The 20150-nt window shown below is 39.7% G+C and overlaps 1 protein-coding gene across 2 annotated transcripts in view; it reads right to left on the minus strand.

The window, feature by feature from the left end:
* fasn (fatty acid synthase) overlaps nt 1-19882 on the minus strand; it is a 66703-nt gene extending 46821 nt beyond the window's left edge. The window contains exons 1-11 of one of the 2 annotated variants that reach the window (XM_052032668.1): nt 19705-19882; nt 9952-10094; nt 8070-8222; nt 6939-7112; nt 6374-6574; nt 5790-5912; nt 4251-4366; nt 3342-3476; nt 2017-2476; nt 599-786; nt 323-512 (exon numbers count right to left, since the gene is read on the minus strand). In XM_052032668.1, the coding sequence (XP_051888628.1) occupies nt 323-512; nt 599-786; nt 2017-2476; nt 3342-3476; nt 4251-4366; nt 5790-5912; nt 6374-6574; nt 6939-7112; nt 8070-8222; nt 9952-10078 (1867 nt within the window). In that variant the 5' untranslated portion in view covers nt 10079-10094; nt 19705-19882. Of the gene's footprint in view, nt 1-322; nt 513-598; nt 787-2016; nt 2477-3341; nt 3477-4250; nt 4367-5789; nt 5913-6373; nt 6575-6938; nt 7113-8069; nt 8223-9951; nt 10095-19222; nt 19368-19704 lie in introns of those variants that run through there. The other variant, XM_052032669.1, reaches the window with a different exon arrangement.
* Nucleotides 19883-20150: the final 268 nt, after the last annotated feature.

Genomic DNA, 20150 nt, shown 5'->3' on the forward strand with positions numbered 1-20150 from the left:
TGTATTTGCCATAATAATGGCATCAGCATGCTTTTTAACCTTAATAGGAACCATAGCAAATCTCATCCAGCCCTTATCTAACATCTCTGAATACCCTATCCCTACTGTGTCCACTGGACAATGGCAGACTCAAACGTAGTCACAGGTGCTTTTCAGATCCTTGTAAAACAAAGCCACTTGTAACAATCCCTCAAATGAGATCAGCAAGTTGACTGTGGCCAAGTAAAGATTTTATTGACCTCTAGGCTTCAGTTACCCATTGGGGAAATGAGTAAAGATTTCAACAGCTTTGTGATGCAAGGGTGTTCGACCAGTCACTTACCAACAGCAGCCATGGCCCCTGGTGGTAGTTTGGCCTCCTTGATACATCGCCCTCGCCAATAAGCTGCTAATATAACTTCTTCATGTGTCAGCGAGTCATCAGCATATCCACAGGCCAGTTCACCCACAGAGTGTCCAACAATACCAACTGGTTTCAGACCCATGGCATTCAACATGTCTATCTGAGCGACCTGTAGTAAAAAGATGATAAAGTAGTCACCCTAATGATTTTTGTTTTGAATGGTTGATTCTTTCACACCAATAGAGCATTTCTTACTTGAATGGCAGCAAGGGCTACAAAGGCATGCACAGTGTCATCAAATGTTGTATCATCAGTGCTCATAAGGAGTTTGGATACTTTCAATCCAGTCTTTTCTAGTGCTTTGTCAGAACGCAGAATGGATTCACGAAATATATCCAATTTCATAAGAATACGACCCATTCCAATCCATTGAGCACCCATACCTGAGGGAACAATATCACATCAGTAGATTCATTATCCAACAACAACAGATGTAAAATACTATGCTTTGTGGTTAATTGTCAGCTGACCAATTCTCCAACATTACTCCTCCAGATTCCAGTAGAATCAGAGGAAGGTGCTGAGGAGGGTGCAGGGTGAATATTACTCCAATCAGAGTGAACATTCAGCAAAACAGAAAGCACATGGGTAGCAAGACACAGATAGAAGGTAGCGAATAAAGTATACAACAGATATCTACTACTTATAACTGGAAAATCAATAACAAATATGGACCATAAAAGATCCTTCCAGATAAAACAAATACTTAGCACCGTACTCCTAAAGCCTTTCATCACACTGTTCCATCAAATTCAGAATAATGACCCAATATTCACAAAATAAGAACTAATGTTTTATTTAGGTACCTTTGTGGCCACACTTCATGCTGAACCCACGGGACATGTTGTTAGTCTGTGCCTATTCCTTTTATCAACATTATTATTGCTTTAGCAGTAAAATGTTATTTCTTGTCCAAGCTTCACAAGTTATTTTGTGTAAATCAAAGCCAATAAATATCATGTTGATTAGTCATTTCTAAGTCAGAGTTGATGCCTATTATATCCCACAAATTTGGCAACAAACAGTAATAAAAGCAACATTTTTGCTCAACTCTATTTCATAATTAAGCAACACTCACACTTTGTAACATACTTTATATCACACTAAAAAGTCTTAGTGTTAGAAGTGATAAGAACAACAATCACTACCACTATAGGTAGTATCTACAGGAGGCGCTGCCTCAAGTAGGCAACATCCATCATCAAAGATCCCCACCATCTGGGCCATGCCATCTTCTCACAGCTACCATTGGGCAGGAGGTACAGAAGCCTGAAGTCCCACACCACCGGGTTCAAGAACAGTTACTTCCCTTCAACCATTTGGTCTTGAATCAACCTGCACAACCCTAATCACTACCTCAGTAATAGCAACACCATGACCACTTTGATCACTTTGCACTACAATGGACTTTTTTTTTGGTCTAACTGTATTCTTTCTTGTAAAAATTGTGTAAAATTTATGTTTTACTTGTGAATGTGTGTATCTGATGCCATGTGCCTGTGATGCTGCTGCAAGTGTTTCATTGTACCTGTGTATACATGTACTTGTGCATTTAACAATAAACTCAACTTTGACAACGTCCTCCCTATTCTCAAGAGTTTTAAGGCACCAACCTGAACAAATATACCACAGTGGTCTTCCAGAAGACTGAACTTGCTGGACTTCTTTAGCATCTGTTTCACTTCCAACCAGCATGTAACCTCTGTACGGCATCGCAGCAGTAGGCATTGTCGAAATATCATTGAGCATGCTCAACAAATTGACATCACTACTGTGTTGCCTGGTTTGCTCAAATAGAGCTTCAACAGCTTCAGATGACCGGCCACATGCTTGGACCAAACGTGGCAAAGCCAGGGGAACCGAAGGACGGACTCTTTTTGCATTAGGACGCAAAATGACATGAACATTGGAACCTCCAAATCCAAATGAATTCACTCCCACAATTCCACCAGTCACTGGGATAGGTTCAGTTACAACTCGGACACATCCATTCTGCAGAGCGGGAACATCAGGGTTGGGGGTTTTGTAGTGAATGTTAGGAGCCCATAAACCATGCTCCAGAGATAATATAACCTGTCAAGAGGAAGGAAAGAAAGTTAAAATTAACCTCAGGATTTAAGAATCTGCGAAGTGGCTCAACAGAAAAAAATCCATTTTCATTTCTTTGTAATTACAATTAACACATACATGCAAACACACCCTCATATATCATTGTGTGCACTGTGTAATATAAACAGGAAAATTGTCTTCCCATGCTTATCACTGCAAAATTAAAAAAGGACATATCCCATTATAATGAACTGAATTTAAAAATGATGGAGACTAACTCATTGTTCTTTTTTTTTTGCCTCCAAGCCTGCTCTTCGAAATAGCTGCCAGGTGATTAGATATTACTGCCAACCTACCCTTACTGTTATACTCAGCAGTTCTGCAAATGACAGAGTTGACACTAGAAACGTGTGGGACAAGTGCCTACAGACTCCTCACCCTGGTGTATTGTAGAATCACATGACTGCACAACTCATTCTCATCCAAGTTCATATTTCTCAATGAAAATTCTTAACTCCATCTCTGTTTAAACAGTAAATGCTTTTTTTTTTGAAAGCACTCACCCAAAACTGAGTCTACATTAATTTTCATACTGTAAGAAATCAGAGCCAATATTTCTATTAAAATTTCCATTAATCTTTAGATTCACAAGAATGTTGTTAGGTGTACACAGAGACATTCTTATATTAGTGAGCTTAATCACCTTCTAATATACAAATTAAATTAATGCTCCATGGAAACTCTAAATATCCTTTTATTTGAAATTTCAAGAATCTCCCAGGAGATTCTTGCTTTCAAGCATACTTATCCATATTGACTAAGAATCCTAAACGTTCTCATTTTCTACATATTGCAAGCTAGGATAACCAGGATAAGAGAGGACACTTGCCTTCGCTAATGCAGCTAATCCTGATGCAGGCTCTGGGTGGCCCATGTTTGATTTTGTCGATCCCAACAGCAAAGGCTTGCGATCAAATTGGCAGAAAACATTCACAATTCCATTCAGTTCCTGTGGGTCTCCAACCTGCATTCACAACATTGAATAATGATTCATAGCCATTAATTGGATACCTGTCAGCATTTAGCCTTCTTTTATTTGGCCCGCTACTTCATCAGCCCACCCTACCCTTATAGTCGACCAGGCAAGTGATGGTATGCCCAGGAACTGGTCTTTTTGATGGCTGCAGGAAGTGAAGTATGGATATATCTGAGACAAGTCCACTGTCCTACAGATCAGCACTGCAGTATGCCTGCAAGAAAGAAGTTTCAAGCTGCATAAAGTCATGACTGCAAATGATAGCTGCTTGCACCCTTCTCACGGATCACATTCCAACATCCACTGTTCCAGACACAAGGAGGTAACCTCCTATGGACATCCTGGGTGCCTTTGCTTCCTGATGCCCTTCATTGTTTTGCTATATTTGTGACCCACTACTTTAACACTCCCTTTTAGTGTATGCAATGCATTATATTTCATTGAAATATTCCTCAACCATGGTATTATTCCTTAACCTATCCAAGTTTTCCCCAGGGCTTCCAGAAAGTTATGGAAATAGTAAGAAAATTCTGAGGGAAAATGTCATGTCATTATGCATATTATTTGCTTGTGCAAGTTGGTGTGCCAGCTGGCAAAGCAAGTGGAAAGTCAAGTGGGAACTTAAGTGAGCAGGGATCCAGCATTCTGGGATGTACTCCATTTGTTCCCCGGCTGAATACTGCCCAACAGCAGGGGGAACCCTATGGGACATTTGGCTTATGAATCAGGTATCGTGTAGATCAGACAGTTCAATGGACAGACCTTGGTTCCTGTGCCATGGGCTTCAACATATTCAACAGCAGCTGGTGAGATACCCGCTTCCTCATACACTGCCTTCATTAACCTCTGCTGCATTTCTCCAGAGGGGAATGTTACACCTGCAAATGGAAACCATAGGAACACAACTCTCATTACAATAGGGTAAAAACAGTCAACAATAACGTGTTATTGTAGATAAACACGACACAATCTGTACCATGTCAGATCAACTAAATGCTCAATAACATATCCTATAAATAGAATGCACACCTGTGCGCCATGGTTTGCAATAAAAGTTTCTTGACCCTCCCCCAACCTTCCCTGGGCACATGCTACTGAATAATAAATGAATTTAGACAAGAAGGTGTGGAAAAGGCTTCCCCCACCCTCAGAAAAGGATCTGGAGAGACAGTACTGCAAGCAGAATCACAATCTGTTGTTTATGTCCTCTCCACACAGAGCCTGTCAGAAGTGCATCAGGTGGATCAGATTTGTTCACCTGCTGCCTCTTGTAGCTGATATATCTTCCTACCCAAAGGCAGACAAGATTAAGACTTTTGAGGGACTCCAATGGGAACTCAACAGGCTTGTTAAGGTCCCCTCATTTCAAACTGACGTTGCCAACATGCATCAAAGATTTGTACATGGACAATTTTAGTAAAGGCAAAATTGTACATCTTGTAAAGATCTCAAGTAAATTTCAGTAGCCCCAAGAGGTCATTGGGACCCATTTTGTTAAATTGTTCCTAGTTTACAGTTTTATTGCAACTTAGCAATAAAAGACATGACCAATTAGATGAGGGTCAAAGTTAATTCTATTTTGGCCATGAAAATAAATCACAAAGCTCTCCAAACAATTTATTTTCTGTTGATTCTTCATTGCTTAAACATTGTGCGATCTCTATTTGCCAGCATGAAAGAAATTAAGGCAGGCGAGTAGAATTCCAGACTTGGTTCAGTGGCCACTGAGATTCAATTTTACAGATATATTACAGTAAAGTTCAACTACAAAGGCACACAAATATCAGTTTATGGGCAAGTTATACATTACCACCAGGTTACATGATCTGTTAAATATAGAAATCAATTCAGTAAAAACAGGTAATTGACTACTAAAAGATATTTTAGCAGAATGTGTTTATATATCTGCTGCATCACTGCCTGACCAGGTATCAGAGATGATTGCTACTCAACTCATTAGGAATTATTTTTCTATTTCTGCCTGAAGGACTGCACAGCACTTTGTCATACAAATCTTCTCTCCGCCAGCCTACAACCTCCTTCAAAAATATGCCTAGAACTTTGCTGGTTCTGTGTGGTTTATTATGCATCAGGAAAATTACGTATCCTTTGCTGTTGCAAGTGTACAATTAAAATAAAAAGCAAACCTTTGTAATGTAGAACTGAAGCATTAAATCTAAAAGAAAGTTCCTTGTATTAGACTGGAGTCTGGGCTGTCCTGCGCACCCATTGCAAAATTTTTAAGTTATCTGAACCTTTGTCCCCCCCAAATTATTATATCATGAAAATGATTAAGCACACCTTGTTCTTTGTAACCATCAGTGTTGCTTCCTGCATTAACTACTGTCGCATAAACGCGTTTGGCTGCTGATTTCTTCATCAAAAGAACAACCACAGACGCTTCAGACCGACAGTAACCATTACCTGGAAACACAAGACAATTTCACATATTTTGGGAGGGTTAGGATTTCAGAAAAAGAATTTGACAAAAATAACTATTATTTTGGCAAATCATTACTATGACGACTTAGATGCCTAAATACGATTAATAATACAGACTGTTAAAAGGATATGACAAATGCAATACAAGTAGGTAAACAAAAACCTCGCTTGTTGGAAAGGTCATCCTGTATTGGCAGCACACAAGGTCACTTGGCTCAAACTCAACTATCTAAAATGTTTAAACAGCTACTATAGTCTGACTTCAGCTCCCTCTATGTAGAAAACAAATGGAGAAATTGCAATTTTAGACATTAAATATTATGAAAAGAAAATGTTATGAGAAACCTGCCATTTTTCTTCTAAACTGTAAAAGAGTTTTAAACATACATTGCATGCCTTTGACTCAAAAGAGAAAATCATACAGACACAGTCAATTTTCTTACCCGAGGCATCAAAGGACTTGCAGGATCCATCAGGGCTGAGCATACCCAGTTTCATAAATTGGACTGATGTATTGGGTTTCAGCAAGAGGTTGACTCCTCCTACAATGGCAGAATCACATTGACCATGTCGAATTGCCTGGAAGGCATTTTCCAGAGCAAGCAAGCTGGAAGAGCAGGCAGTGTCAATGGAAGAGCTGGGACCTAACAGCCAGATGAAAAAGCAAATTATTTATGGAACTCCTCCAAAGTACCTGCAACGGTGGATGAGAGTGGGATAAAAGTGCTTGTTTATAATATTCAAGCACCCACTTCGAGACAGGTTCAATAACCGTTATTCTTTCCTGCCTGTTTGTATATTCCTTTGCTTTCGCCTCTCGTAATTGGTGGGTCAGCAGTAAACCCATTCAGTACCAAAAGGCAATATAAAAACAGAGTATGGTTCCTGTTCACGGAAAAACTTCACACCTTCTATAAAAAAAACTTGTGCATATTAAATGGAAGGGAAAGAATGATACAAACCAAATAACATTTCCCAGAAATCATTTTTTAATTGAGATTTCCTCACCTTTAAAATCAAAGAAGTAGGAGATCCTGTTTGCAAACATGGCATGCTGACAGCCAGTCATGCTGTATCCCAACAGCTCTTCTGGGTCTCTACTAAAGGCTTCAGCTGCTTCAGAGCCACTCACTCCAATCCAAACCCCAGTATTGGTACCTCGCAGACAAGTGGGGTTTATTCCTAAAGAACAGATGCAAAATAAACTGGCTCACTTGGACAGATTCAAAACAAAGAGCAAGTGCATGGTCATGTGAACATCTTTTGGTATCAGGGTGAAAAAGCAAAAATAACATGTAGTGTAACATTATTGCTACAGGATGGATGCAACACCTCCTCGTAAGCTTGTTGCAAAGTATGAGAGAAGTGATCAAGTGAGAGAGAGAATTATACTCCATGAATCTGTCTTTCATTGCAGATTCTACATACCTACCATACTTCTGACTACAGATGGGTTTGGAAATGTGGTGGGGCAGGGTCTTATGATTGCCACAGTACAGTAGATAGACACACCACATCACTTGAAGGATATATGGAGGGGGTATATGGGGGATACATGATACTTGCACGTGTTGGCAAATGGAAAAGAAAATGACCTCACACAATCTCACCATTTCCTTCCCTTTTTCTAAAGCTTCTGAACTTTGTTTCCAGTACAGCAACCATAAGCTACTGTGATGATGGGTTTGCGGGTTAGGATGATTTGAACCTTGCTATTTTCCAGTTACAACACTTTATCTGAGCAGGACAGAATTGACCAGATTGCTTTATTTTTATTCTAGTGTTTGAAGTTAACAAGAAATCAAACTCAAAAAATCCAGCTCTGGTGAAGAGAAGTTATGGTCATCAGGTAAGAGTCAATTAATTTCCAGGCTAAAATCTTACCTGGCTATTAAAGAATGAATAAACATGTAGTCAGCCCAGCAGACAACGCAGTAGTACCAACAGATAAATCTCAGGAGAATATTTATGGCCTACAAAATTTTTTTTGAAAAAAGGATAGAACAAGATTTGTTTCAATTGATTTTAAAACAGCAGCCAAATTATGGAGTGAAAATGAGGCATCCTACTGGAATATATAATGCAGTATTTCTACAGCCCTATAAAATATTTTCCACGGAAAGTTACAAGGATGCTTACCTCCATCTACAATCGCCTCATAGGTAGTCTCCAATATGATTCGGAGCTGTGGGTCCATTGTGTGCGCTTGCTTGGGGTGGACACCAAAGAAAGATGCATCAAACTTGCTGATATCCTTCAGTTTGCCACTTCTGTGAGGGAGCCCATATAATCCTGGGAGGGAAAAAAATCATGTTGAACTTAGAGAATTGTTTACTTACTGCTTAAGCTGTGATGTGGAGACATTAGAACTGTCTGTTCTGTCAGGTGCTCCTAAACGATCTCATGTCACTGCTTCAAAAGAAAACCAGGGAATTATCCCAGCTGTCAAGTGTTTATTCCTCAGGTAATGTAATTCTAAAAAATGTAAATCATTAACATATTGCTGTTTGTGGAAATTTTAGAGTCAGAGTCATACAGCTCAGAAACTGGCCCTTCGGCCCACCATATCGATGCTGACCTTTTTGCCCATCTACACTAATCCCATTTGCCCACAGTAGAGCCGTATCTTTCTATGCTGCCTACTTAAGAGTCTCCCTAAATGCCTCTTAAATGTAGTAATTAACAGCTGCATTTTCAGTATTACCATTGCTATTACACTTCAAAAATATTTTGATAGCTACGGAGTACTTTGAAGTGATTCGAAAAGCAAAATTTAATTAGTGACTTTCAAACCAATTCTTTCTTTTGTTTTATCTACAATTAGGCACCTCTTTAAAAGGGAATGAGAATTAAAACAATTTCAATTTCAGGCACTAATAACCACAGAACAAATTAAGAAGAGATTATCTGCTCATTCTCTTAAATGAATAATGTGTACAGACAGGTGAATTTAAAATATGCAGAATTATAATAATCGCATCTATACTCAAACTGATGCATCAAGGTATTTAACAAAATTTACTTCAAAGTATAGTGACCACCTTTGTGTGAGTGAATGTGATATTCATTCTACTTTAGTAACAACACCCAACAGTCGCCAAAGAGTTACTCATTTAATTTCTATTCAGTGTTATTGATCAAGACGGTTAAGTCAATCATGACCTGAAAGAACTCACATCTCTCCTGTCAATTGTTCAATGGTAATTTTAAGTATCTACATGAACGATCAGAATCAGTAGGCAGGACATTGATTTCATGGCTCATTCAAAAAACATCATCTCAAAATCTTGAGTAAGTTTCCAACTCCAATGTGTGTTCTGGCTACAAGAAAGTGTGTCACCAAAGGAGTTAAATAGACATGTAATTGTTAGAATAACTAGGAAGGCAATTGTTTCTTCAAAATAGGAGGTATGCTTTCAGACCTTTAAGGCTACAATCATACTGCAATTTAAATTATTGGGAAACCATGAATATTTCCTTGCTGCAATTGAGAATGCGTCTGTGAATTCTTGAACATAAAGCAAAACACTATCTCCTAGAAGACATATTCCAGGCACAGGATGAGCCCCAGCTCTGGATTTGTACTGCAATTTTAGTGTAGGAGAGGAGCTAAACATTGTTACACTGATTATTGCTGGTATAAGAAGCTTCTGACTGCAAAACCAATTATTCTAGCTTCCTAGAATGAACAGTCATAATATTTTGTTTAAAATCAGACAAATGTTCTGTGGCCAAAGGGTAATCAGCCATCTCAATCATCTAAAATCATTGTTTATATTTCTTCAGAACTTCATGCAGCCTTATTTCTGCTTTTAATACTAATACTGAAATATTGGATTAGTAAATTATCCCAAAAAAAGCACACTGTAAAACAAAAAAAATCACGAAGAAGCACAAAACCAGAAATCACACAATTGCTGAGCATCACAAGAACAGGCTTCTTGAACCTTTTACAATAGTCCATTATGCTCATTAATCATAGAGATGACAATCAAACAATTTCCATTCTCTCATTACCCACCTGGCTTCCATCGTCTATCATCATCTGTTACCATGTCAACACCATTGATGAGATTATCCCAAAATTCTTGAAGGTTGTCCGATTCTGGCAGTCTTCCTGCAATTCCTGCTATCACTATTTCCTCCATTGTGGTTCTTCTCAGGCTGCAGTCAAAACCAGAGGAAAAATGAACCAATTACCTCCACTTACATAAGCACACTTCTTGGTCTCAATGTCCCAAGGACAATAAAGTGTGGTTACTGTGTAATATAGGAAAGCACAGTAGAGATCAGATATCTTTATTAGTCACATATACATCGAAACATATAGTAAAATGCACCTTTTTGCGTTGTGTTCTGGGGGCAGCCCACGTGTCACCACGCCTCCGGCGCCAATATAGCATGCCCACAACTTCCTAACCTGTACATCTTTGGAATGTGGGAGGAAACCGGAGCACCCAGAGGAAACACACGCAGACATGGGGAGAACATATAAACTCCTTACAAACAGTGGCTGGATTTGAATCCAGGTCGCTGGTGTTGTAAAGTGTTACGCTAACCGCTACACTACTGCACTAACCATATTGTGGAAGCAAAATCCCAGATAGGAAAAAAGAAATCAAAATAAATAACCACATTCAGGTGCTGTTGCTTTTTTACTACAATTAACTGATTTTCCAAACTTAATTTGCCTGCCTCAAACCAATGGGGTTACTGAGCAGCTTTAATTAAAGGCCATGGCCAACTTGAAGAATGGCCAGATCTGCAGATGGCACTGAGAGTTTGCTGCTGCTACTCCCACCCCTGGAGCCTTGTGCCTGTGAAACAGCCCAAGTGGAAATCAATTCCATCCGCTGACCTGATCTGAATGGAGAAAACTCTCTCATGGGGGAGCTTTTCCAAGCAAGATTCAGTCTACAGAAATGAACGAGTTAAGTAACTCCTACTTTCACCACCTTATGTAATGTACAACAAATCCAGTGCCTGACAAATTTCCTCAACGTGCATCTTCAAAAATATCAATGACATCAGTTTGAGTTGTGATTGGATTTTACACTGATCAAAACATTAGCAGAATCAGTATTTATTAGCACTCCTAACTACACTTCCCACATCCTGATTATTCTTTTCAATGGATCACAGTAATTCCTAGTGTATCCCCTCCCCCTTTTTTTACACAGATGCCAGTATAACGATTAAAGTTTAGGAGGAAAAAAAAGCAGCAAAAAAAAACTTCAAAACATTTTTATGCATTGTGGAAAAATAAGTAATCTAAACTTTAGTAATTATTAAAGTTGCTTTGTAAAAATTTTTCTTTGCTCCTCATTGCTATGCAACTTTTCTGACTGCTCCTTACCGTTCACTCCCATGGAATGATGATTGAAAGGTCAAAGTACAATTGGATCCTTATCTTCACCAGCTCAAGCTGAAAGCCCACATACAAATGTCCAATTCAGCATCGTATTGATAAAGAACCTCTTGCCTCTAGAATATAGTCTGGCTCCATTCCACCCTTAATGTAACAATACCAAAACCTCCGTCACCACTAGGCAAATTTTCTAGCCCTCAATACCCCTCACTCAGTCATCTTTGAGGCCTCCTCCCCCCTCTCTCCCTCCACTGCCAGCTCCACATTCTCCCTCACTTTCAAGACTGTGCTGTCTGTACTGGTGCCCCCACTTCCCCTGCACAGTCATTAATACTGGTTTCCTGTCTTCTAATGTATTGCATTTAAAATCCTTGCCCCATCCTCAAATCCCGACTCCATCTTGAATTTGTAATAACCTCCTGCATTACACTATCACCCATCTCCATATCTCTCAGTCCCTTTACTCTTATATCCAAAACATTATTTCCAGAGGCTACAGCCACCTCAGACAATCTCACTGGAACTCCCTGCCTAAGCTCACGCCTTTGTCAAGCAAAGTCTACAGCCACAGGGCTGTCGGAACTGCATTAACTACATTTTAGAAATAAACTCATTTGACAGACAAAGACCATTTCCCCACACTCCCCCAAATTTTTTCAAATGTTTTGCACATTTAAGAACATTCGTAAGCTTGTGCAAGTCATGTACACAGCTGAACAATAAAAAAATTCCTTTAAATTTACTTCCTTTCTAAAGTTTATGGACCAAATCTTGTGTGCATCCTTCCTTCTCCGTTCTCTCCATTAATTTCCATGCCTATCTGATTGTGTTGCTCTAAGTACACCTGTCTGGTGCATCCATTCTTTGGGTAGGAGGCAGGAAATGCCACCATGCTGTAGGGAGGGTGGCCATTTTCTCAATCATGGTAAAACTGCTTTATCTTCAGCTTAGAAAACAGACAGGGTTCACGTTGTAGGAAAGGCCACAATCTCATTTTGTTACCCATTCAGAAGCCAGCAAAATCTTACACTGGTGAGCTAACTTGGAGGGACAAGGAGTAGATGGAATGGGGAGAAAAAGAGGAGAAGGACAAGCAGATGGTAGGGTTGGAAAGAAACACAGCAACAAAATTGTGGTGAAAGAATCCTGCAAACACCACTTTCTGTCCACTGGCCAGCATTTGGTAGCTTGAACCTTTCATATTATACAGTCTTTGCTCATAGGATAGATGCACTGAAACCACAGCATACACCTTAAAGAATGTTATCACAGATGAAGCATTCATGTCCAATTGTTTCTGAAACATACAAATTTAAATTTGTAAATATGTTTTGGGAAATGTAAATGATATCCTAAACACACCTGTCTACATCAATGGTGCTGAGGTCGAGAGGGTTGAGAACTTCAAGTTCCTGGGAGTGAACATCACCAACAGCCTATCCTGGTCAAATCACGTAGATGCCACGGCCAAGAAAGCTCACCGGCGCCTCTACTTCCTCAGGAGACTAAAGAAATTTAATTTGTCCCCTTTGACTCTCACCAACTTTTACCAATGCACCATAGAAAGCATCCTATCAGGATGTATCACGGCTTGGTATGGCAACTGCTCTGCCCAGGACCGCAAGAAACTGCAAAGAGTTGTGGACACAGTCCGGTGCATCACGGACACCAGCCTCCCCTCCTTGGACTCTGTCTTTACCTCTCGTTGTTCTGGCGAAGCAGCCAGCATAATCAAAGACCCCACCCACCCGGGACATTCTCTCTTCTCTCCACTTCCGTCGGGTAGAAGATACAGGAGCCTGAGGGCACGTACCACCAGACTTAAGGACAGCTTCTACCCCACAGTGATAAGACTATTGAACAGTTCCCTTATATAATGAGATGGACTAGGACTTCACGATCTACCTTGTTGTGACCTTGCACCTTATTGCACTGCACTTTCTCTGTAGCTGTGACACTTTACTCTGTACTGTTATTGTTTTTACCTGTACTACATTAATGCACTCTGTACTAACTCAATGTAACTGCACTGTGTAATGAATTGACCTGTACGATCGGTATGCAAGACAAGTTTTTCCACTGTACCTCGGTACAAGTGACAATAATAAACCAATACCAATAAGAAGAATATTTCTTTAATATTAAAACTGATGCACTCTAACTACTCTCAAGTGGATCTTTTTTCTTTTTCAGGATTTGGAGACCTCCAAACAAACAAATTCAAAAGATTTCACTGCTTGTGGACAAATTAGTGCATTTGCCAATTGCAGGCATGAATAAAAACGACTTATCAAATTATGAATCTCATTATTCAATTCTCTCACCTACCTATCAAAATTTAGCTGCAATAATTTTCAATGTCTAATGTTGCATCAGTATCATGCACACATACACCAATGAATAATTTGCAAAGTATTTGGTTGTTTCCAAATATGTTAAAATTCCATTTTAGATCCTTAGCAGAAATAGAATGCAAGAGGTCAATTAACTAGGATGTCAGTTCTTCCTTGGGATGGAACAAGATGGAACATAGAGAAACCATCGTGCCCTTCTGCAAGGTCAACACCCTTGAATTCGGAAAGCTGGATTCATTGATGCCTTTTCCTAATGCTGCTCTTCTGAAACTCTATTTGTGTCAATAGTACCTTGATATCAATTTTTCCTTCAACTGTCCTTTCTCTTTTTAAGTAGTAATGGCTTGTGCTGTTGCTCCACAGATGACAACCACACTTCAGGACAGACTCTACTCAAATTTCCTACCCTTCACGTGTGACTTTGGATGATGAAAATTAGCAACATATTTCATCAAAAGAGAGCCAGATACTGTTCTGGCCAATCTGCAGAGATTCATTTTTAAACAGGAGACAGGAATCTTTCCTTTTAATGTTGCCTCTTCTTTTCCAGGGCAGAGAGATTGAAATTAATACCAAGGGCAACATCAACTAACTCTGCACAGACAAGGGACTGAACCTACAACCACAGAGGCCCTAACAGATTGGTGAGGTTATTAACCAAAGGGCAGCTACCAACTATCAGCTATTATTAACTGCAAAAGAGCTTTTCCTTGTTCTGTTTAGATCAAACCTTACTTAAAAGAGCTAATTTTTTTTTAAAAAATGGTCTTATTACCCATACCCTTTGTAAACCTTAGGTCTCTTTTTCCACTAAAGTGTTACAGTTCACGAAGTTAGATCAAAAAGTAACAAATTCCAAGATTGAAAATGAAACAGAATACTTGTATCACACTGTTTTACATGATAGCGTCAGTATCTCTATGGGAACCAGATGTACCACAGTTATACATCAGGGTTATCAGACAATACAATACTGACATCAAGCACAGGAGAATGATTACATATTTCTTGCATTTTCATTGCCCGTCCCCACTTGATTTACACTCTTAGTAATACCGTTTGTTGGTTCAATATTGATAGTGAATCCATTTAAAGAAAAGTAAGACAATCCTCTTGTTCATTTTTGGTCCTCACAAAGTTAAGGTGACATTCTACAGAACTGATAATATTTTGTGGTAAGAAAACACCTTTCTAGTTGGATTTGGATAGGTTATCAGAATTTAGAAAACGAGCCAATAATTTATCTTGCATCATTCCATTCGCATTTAACAGTTTTGGCTGACTGTTTTTAATTTACTGTTCTTGATACCTTATCTCTGTTGAGGCAATTAGATTAATTTAATCTGCTGCTTTATCATAGATTACTTGCTGGTTGAATGCCAAAAACCTCCCAAAGCTGCAATCACACAGAAAATCCTCAACACATCTGAGGTAGGCCACTATTGTTGACTTCCACTTAGCATGAACCATAGAGTGAAGATAGTAACTGTAAAGCAGCATCTTTGCCTGCTCGATTTCATAAAACTATATGTTAAGACTGGCTAGCTAAACTTAAGGATAGGTTTAACAAGGATTACTGAACCATAGGTTTATTTTAAGCAGGCTAATGCATTGTTACGTTCGTAGGAATTTTAAGCCCTCCATCAGTACAATAATGTTATTGAGAAGATTTTGTTTTTAAAGACAGGAAAACCATCATGAAGTCACATTAGTGAAACATTTGAAATCATAGAATGAAACAGCATGGAAGGCCATTCAATCCATTGGTGCTGGGGCTATCCAATTTCCACTTTGGTTATTTTACCAATTTCCTTTTGATGATTAATATTTAATCTGCTTCCCTCACCCATTCAGACAGTATGTTTCATGTCACGTCAACTAACTGCGTAAACATAAGATTTCTGATCATTTTGCATCTTGCTCCTTTGACAATGTATTAGATTTTTGTCGTCAATTTAAAAGGTCTGTAGTATATGATCAATATATGCCATGTGTTGCTTATAAACTATCCTCTAAAGAGAGCCAAACAATTCAAGAAAATTGAAACCTCCCTTTAAATTAAATCTGCTCTGAAAGCAGTAGCAGCAATGAAACAATGCTTGGTAAAGAAAACCTGAAGCCTAGCTTCAACACTTTCATCTTTCCAGTACTACTATTGCTGCCATCAGTAACAAGTTGTTCAATGTTCTTCACTACACCCAAAGTTCCTGCTGCATTCTAAAGTCATTGCATTGTACATAATTGAACTGAATTGTGCTTTGATTCAAGACTAACTGAAACCATTCAGAGGAACTTTTCCTGGCTCCTAGTAACAGTCTGTTGTCTATGTAGAGAGATCACCAATGATCTCAAAACCCCGAGCCGAGCTTTTCCATTGTATAGCAGCAGCAGGCTGCCTCCCTCATGTTTGAAGGGCTCAAAGCTATTTTACTGTGAATGGAACACAATGAATGTTCAGTTTTCTGGGGTTTTTTTTGTAAGCTGCTGGAAACTATGCTCTAAAAATCCTGAAGAAAATGTCATTTGAAATCTACACCTTGATATAGGTCCCTCTGCTAAACATTGACTTTTACAATACTGTAGGCACCGAGTGAAACTTCAGTTTCGTGATATCCATGTAAATAAATCTGTAACCAGTACAATCATCATTCTTTACCTTTAAGGATTATGAAAGACTCATGTTATTAGATGTTGAGATTATTTATTCATTTCCAGTCCCCAAATCAAAATGAAAGGGAGGAATGGGTCATTGATGGGTAGATTTTGCTGCACTTTTCCTCTTAATGTACCAAATCTGATATTCTTAAATCTATGATATCCCACAGATCCAAGCAATTTAATTTTTTCCAGCATAAACATAAGCTGGGAAATGTATATATTGAACAATACTTCTTAATACAACTGGTTATTTAAATATTCAAATTTTCACAGCTAAAGTCAATTTTAGTGCCAAGTAGTACATACATTCTTTCCATTAAACTCTCCTATTTTCTTCAGATTCTGCGATTTCTAGATATCACTTTGTACCTCCTTCTCCAATGCTCATTGCAGCACCTATCATTTGCTGGGAGAGCAGGAATTTCAACTACTCCACCTGAAAGCCCATGGATATGACGATCCAATGGAGCTGCAGGGTTCATCAACCGCATCCCCCTTTCTCTCATTTCACCTTTGCTGTCCTGGACACAGCAATGGATTAGAAGTTGCCACCCCCTCCTCCTCCAGTGAGTGTACAGTAAATTGTAAACACCACAACCTCATGGTGACAGTTAGAATCGGCTTTCTGGTTTTGACCGAAACTGGGCTGTAGTGAGCAACATTTATTTGTTCCCCTGACTTCTGTCAATCCCACCTCCCATGGCCATGTTTGGAATAACTTCGCCCTGTCATTTATAACCGTATTCCCAAATGCTATCAGGCCTTTGGAGTTTCAGCTCACCATTCTGCAGCATTTGATTTGTTCAACTATTCCCTTATTTCTCCTTCAAGGCTCCAGCAGAACAGTAGCTTTCTTTTTCATCCCATTTACTTCCCAGGGTTACATCACTAACTTTTCTCATTCATGGTCCAAATCTCCACAGTGCCCGTCACACGTCAAGATCAACCTGGTCATGACCCCACCCATTGAAATGTCTAATTCCCTTTTCAATCAGCATGGCTCCTTTTCTCTGTTACAAACCACACTCCACCCGATCTCTCCACTCTCACCTCTAACAACAAGCTGATGCATTTCTTCATCTCCAGGTTAGTGATCATCATTTCAAGTGCCTCAGATGCTGCCCCCCCCCCCCCCCCCATCCTCTGCCTTGAAGCCAGAACTCCCTGGCCCATCCCCTTTCTAGCTTCCTCTCCCCAAGCTGATCTCATTCATGACACTACTGCTCCCTTAACCTCAATCCCATTTAACTTCCATTCCAGGTGTCTAGATGGCACATGAAATATTTTCCATCCCTGAAGCAGGATAAAATGTCGGCACAACTTTGCGGGCCGAAGGGCCAGTATTGTGCTGTGGTGTTCTATGTTCTAAGTTAACATGTACCTATGTTACTTTTTTAAAATTGCTCCATTAATTCCCCTACCAATAAGAATTCTACCCGCAGTCCTCTCTCCTCACTAATGATAATGCTATCTTCACCCTCCCTTTCAATTCCAAAGTTCTATATATGCTGTTGCCTCCTAAAACTACTGCATATTGAACAGAACCTGTTTCCGTTGAAGTTCCCTTCCTTCCTCCTGACATGAATCCATATAACTTCACAGATAAGTAGGTGACAGAGACCACAATCCCTTCTCAGTTGCCTCAACCTCTGTGCAGCCTCTGGCGCAAGTAAATCGCACCATCCCCCTCCAACTCCATCCATAGTACTGCACCTGCATGGTCTACTCTAACCCTGTTCAAATGTAGTCAAAGCATCTTCGGCAATAGAGACACAAGAGACTGCAAGCTGGAAGTTGGAGCAACAAACGACTGTTGGCAAGAGTTTCTCTTCCCATCCTAGCACCATCATTCCCCCCTCCAAACCTTTTCTCCACCATCTTCATACCCCCTCTAGGTGCGAATATCCAAAGCCGAGGGATCGGTCTCCCCACCAATAACACCCATCTCCCGTGACCCTGCCACTCTCTCGGCCAGAGTTAGATCTTTCTCCCAGCTAAATACTCAGAAGTCTGAAGCCATCTTCTTCAGCTCTAGTGTTAATGTCACTCCCCACATTCTTGCTTTTGTTCCCCCCTAACATTGGTCTTGTCTCTATTTCTCTCCTGGCTCTTCTCCCAAGACTGCACCCTTAACCACACAAACTCCCTCTGCAACTCTTCTCTCTCCTTGTTAAGGCAACTTGCTTGACTGGCATTTTTATAAACAAAATCACCCTCCCACACAATCTATTCTCAAGTTGCTCCCAGTTTTCCTTGTCTCTGTCAGCCACATTGGAGACGCCACTGTTACACACCTTGGACTTTTTTTTTAAAAAATGTTGCAAGCAAGACAGCTGCAAATTTGACATTGTTTATACTCCAACTAAACAAATTGAATATTCCAGAAAGTTCATATTCACATCAAGTACAAAAATCAAGATTTAAGCAGGACTCCTTCTTGACATGCAGACACAGTAGTTTCCTTTGTTCAATTCGAATATGTGTACTGAATTTAAGAAAAAGAGACGTTTGCCAATTACTACCATTTCAATCCCTAACAGGGAGGCCATCACGGAATGGTTCTGTTTGTTAAGTAGTGGTTAGGGCTCCATCGAGGTTGAATCAGATGGACGTAATCATTTACAATACATTATGAATGATATCCTAAATGATGGCAGAGATCTTCAATATCCGAAGAACAAAATCAACCTGTGCAGTTTGCATGGATGTGGATCTTGAGGCTAGTGACATACATCTGTTTAAAAACACCTCCGTGAACTTGGGTTAGAACCAGTGTTAAGTTAAATTTAGTAAAATGATCAAAGATATTCTTAGAAATTGATGTATCGATGCAGAACATGACACATTAAGTTTACCTTCAAGAAGAATCTGCATTCAGGCATGAATTAACAGTTAAATTGATGAAATCTTACTCAGTAAAATTGACCGCAATATTTAAACAAGAATCGTCTCCGCTAGTGCAGGCGCAACGCCGGCATGTTGTAAACTTCCTGTTTTTCACATGCACCCGAGATGTCAATTGTAGCCTTGGAATCAAACACTGAGCTTTTATTTTTAATATTTTCCTGCCTGGATTTTATCCGCGGCGCATTCAGGAGCTGGGAGCGACAGATTTACGCAATGACCTTGCATCTCCCCTCCCAGAGTTTGTCAGGTGGGAAGCTCTTTACACATCGGAATGGTGAAATTCACGCCTCCACCTTTCCAAGAAATTACAACATGTCGTCCATCCCAACATCCGCAACGTGGAGTCAGATCGGCGAATGATGCATGGCTGTATATACATACACACACATATCCATTAAAAGCACTAAATCACACTAGATTTGACGACCAAAACCTGTGCAATCGATATAAAATAAAACCTCACGTTAGAAGAGGTTTCTTTCATTACCTATAGACCAGCCACAACGAGAAAAGGCACGGAGATTGTGCTTCTGGAAAAATGGCAGCGCTGTAATCTTATCTCCACTGCAATACAATCAGACTAATCAGATGAGAGAGAGAGACAGAAAGAGAGGAGCTCAGTGTTTCGGAGATATCCGATAATGCTGTGAATTAATTCTTTTTAAAAGAAAAAGAAACCTTAGATCTGAGCTGCCCAGAATGAAACACATTTGTTCTCTGCCGGATCTGTGCGCAGACTCCCACCGCGCACTGAACTCCCTTATTAGAAGGAGCATTTCCTCTGCTACCCGTCAGAGCACCGATGTCCCACAATGGTACAACCGTCCACCTATTATATATTTATAGAACAAAAAGGTGAATCATACCTGGCTGCAGTTTCTTTCAAACCCGTAGGTTTATTTTTTTCTCGCCTTCCTTTACTTGGCAACGTAT

This window comes from Pristis pectinata, chromosome 18 (assembly GCF_009764475.1).
Source record: "Pristis pectinata isolate sPriPec2 chromosome 18, sPriPec2.1.pri, whole genome shotgun sequence".
Lineage (NCBI taxonomy): Eukaryota > Metazoa > Chordata > Chondrichthyes > Rhinopristiformes > Pristidae > Pristis > Pristis pectinata.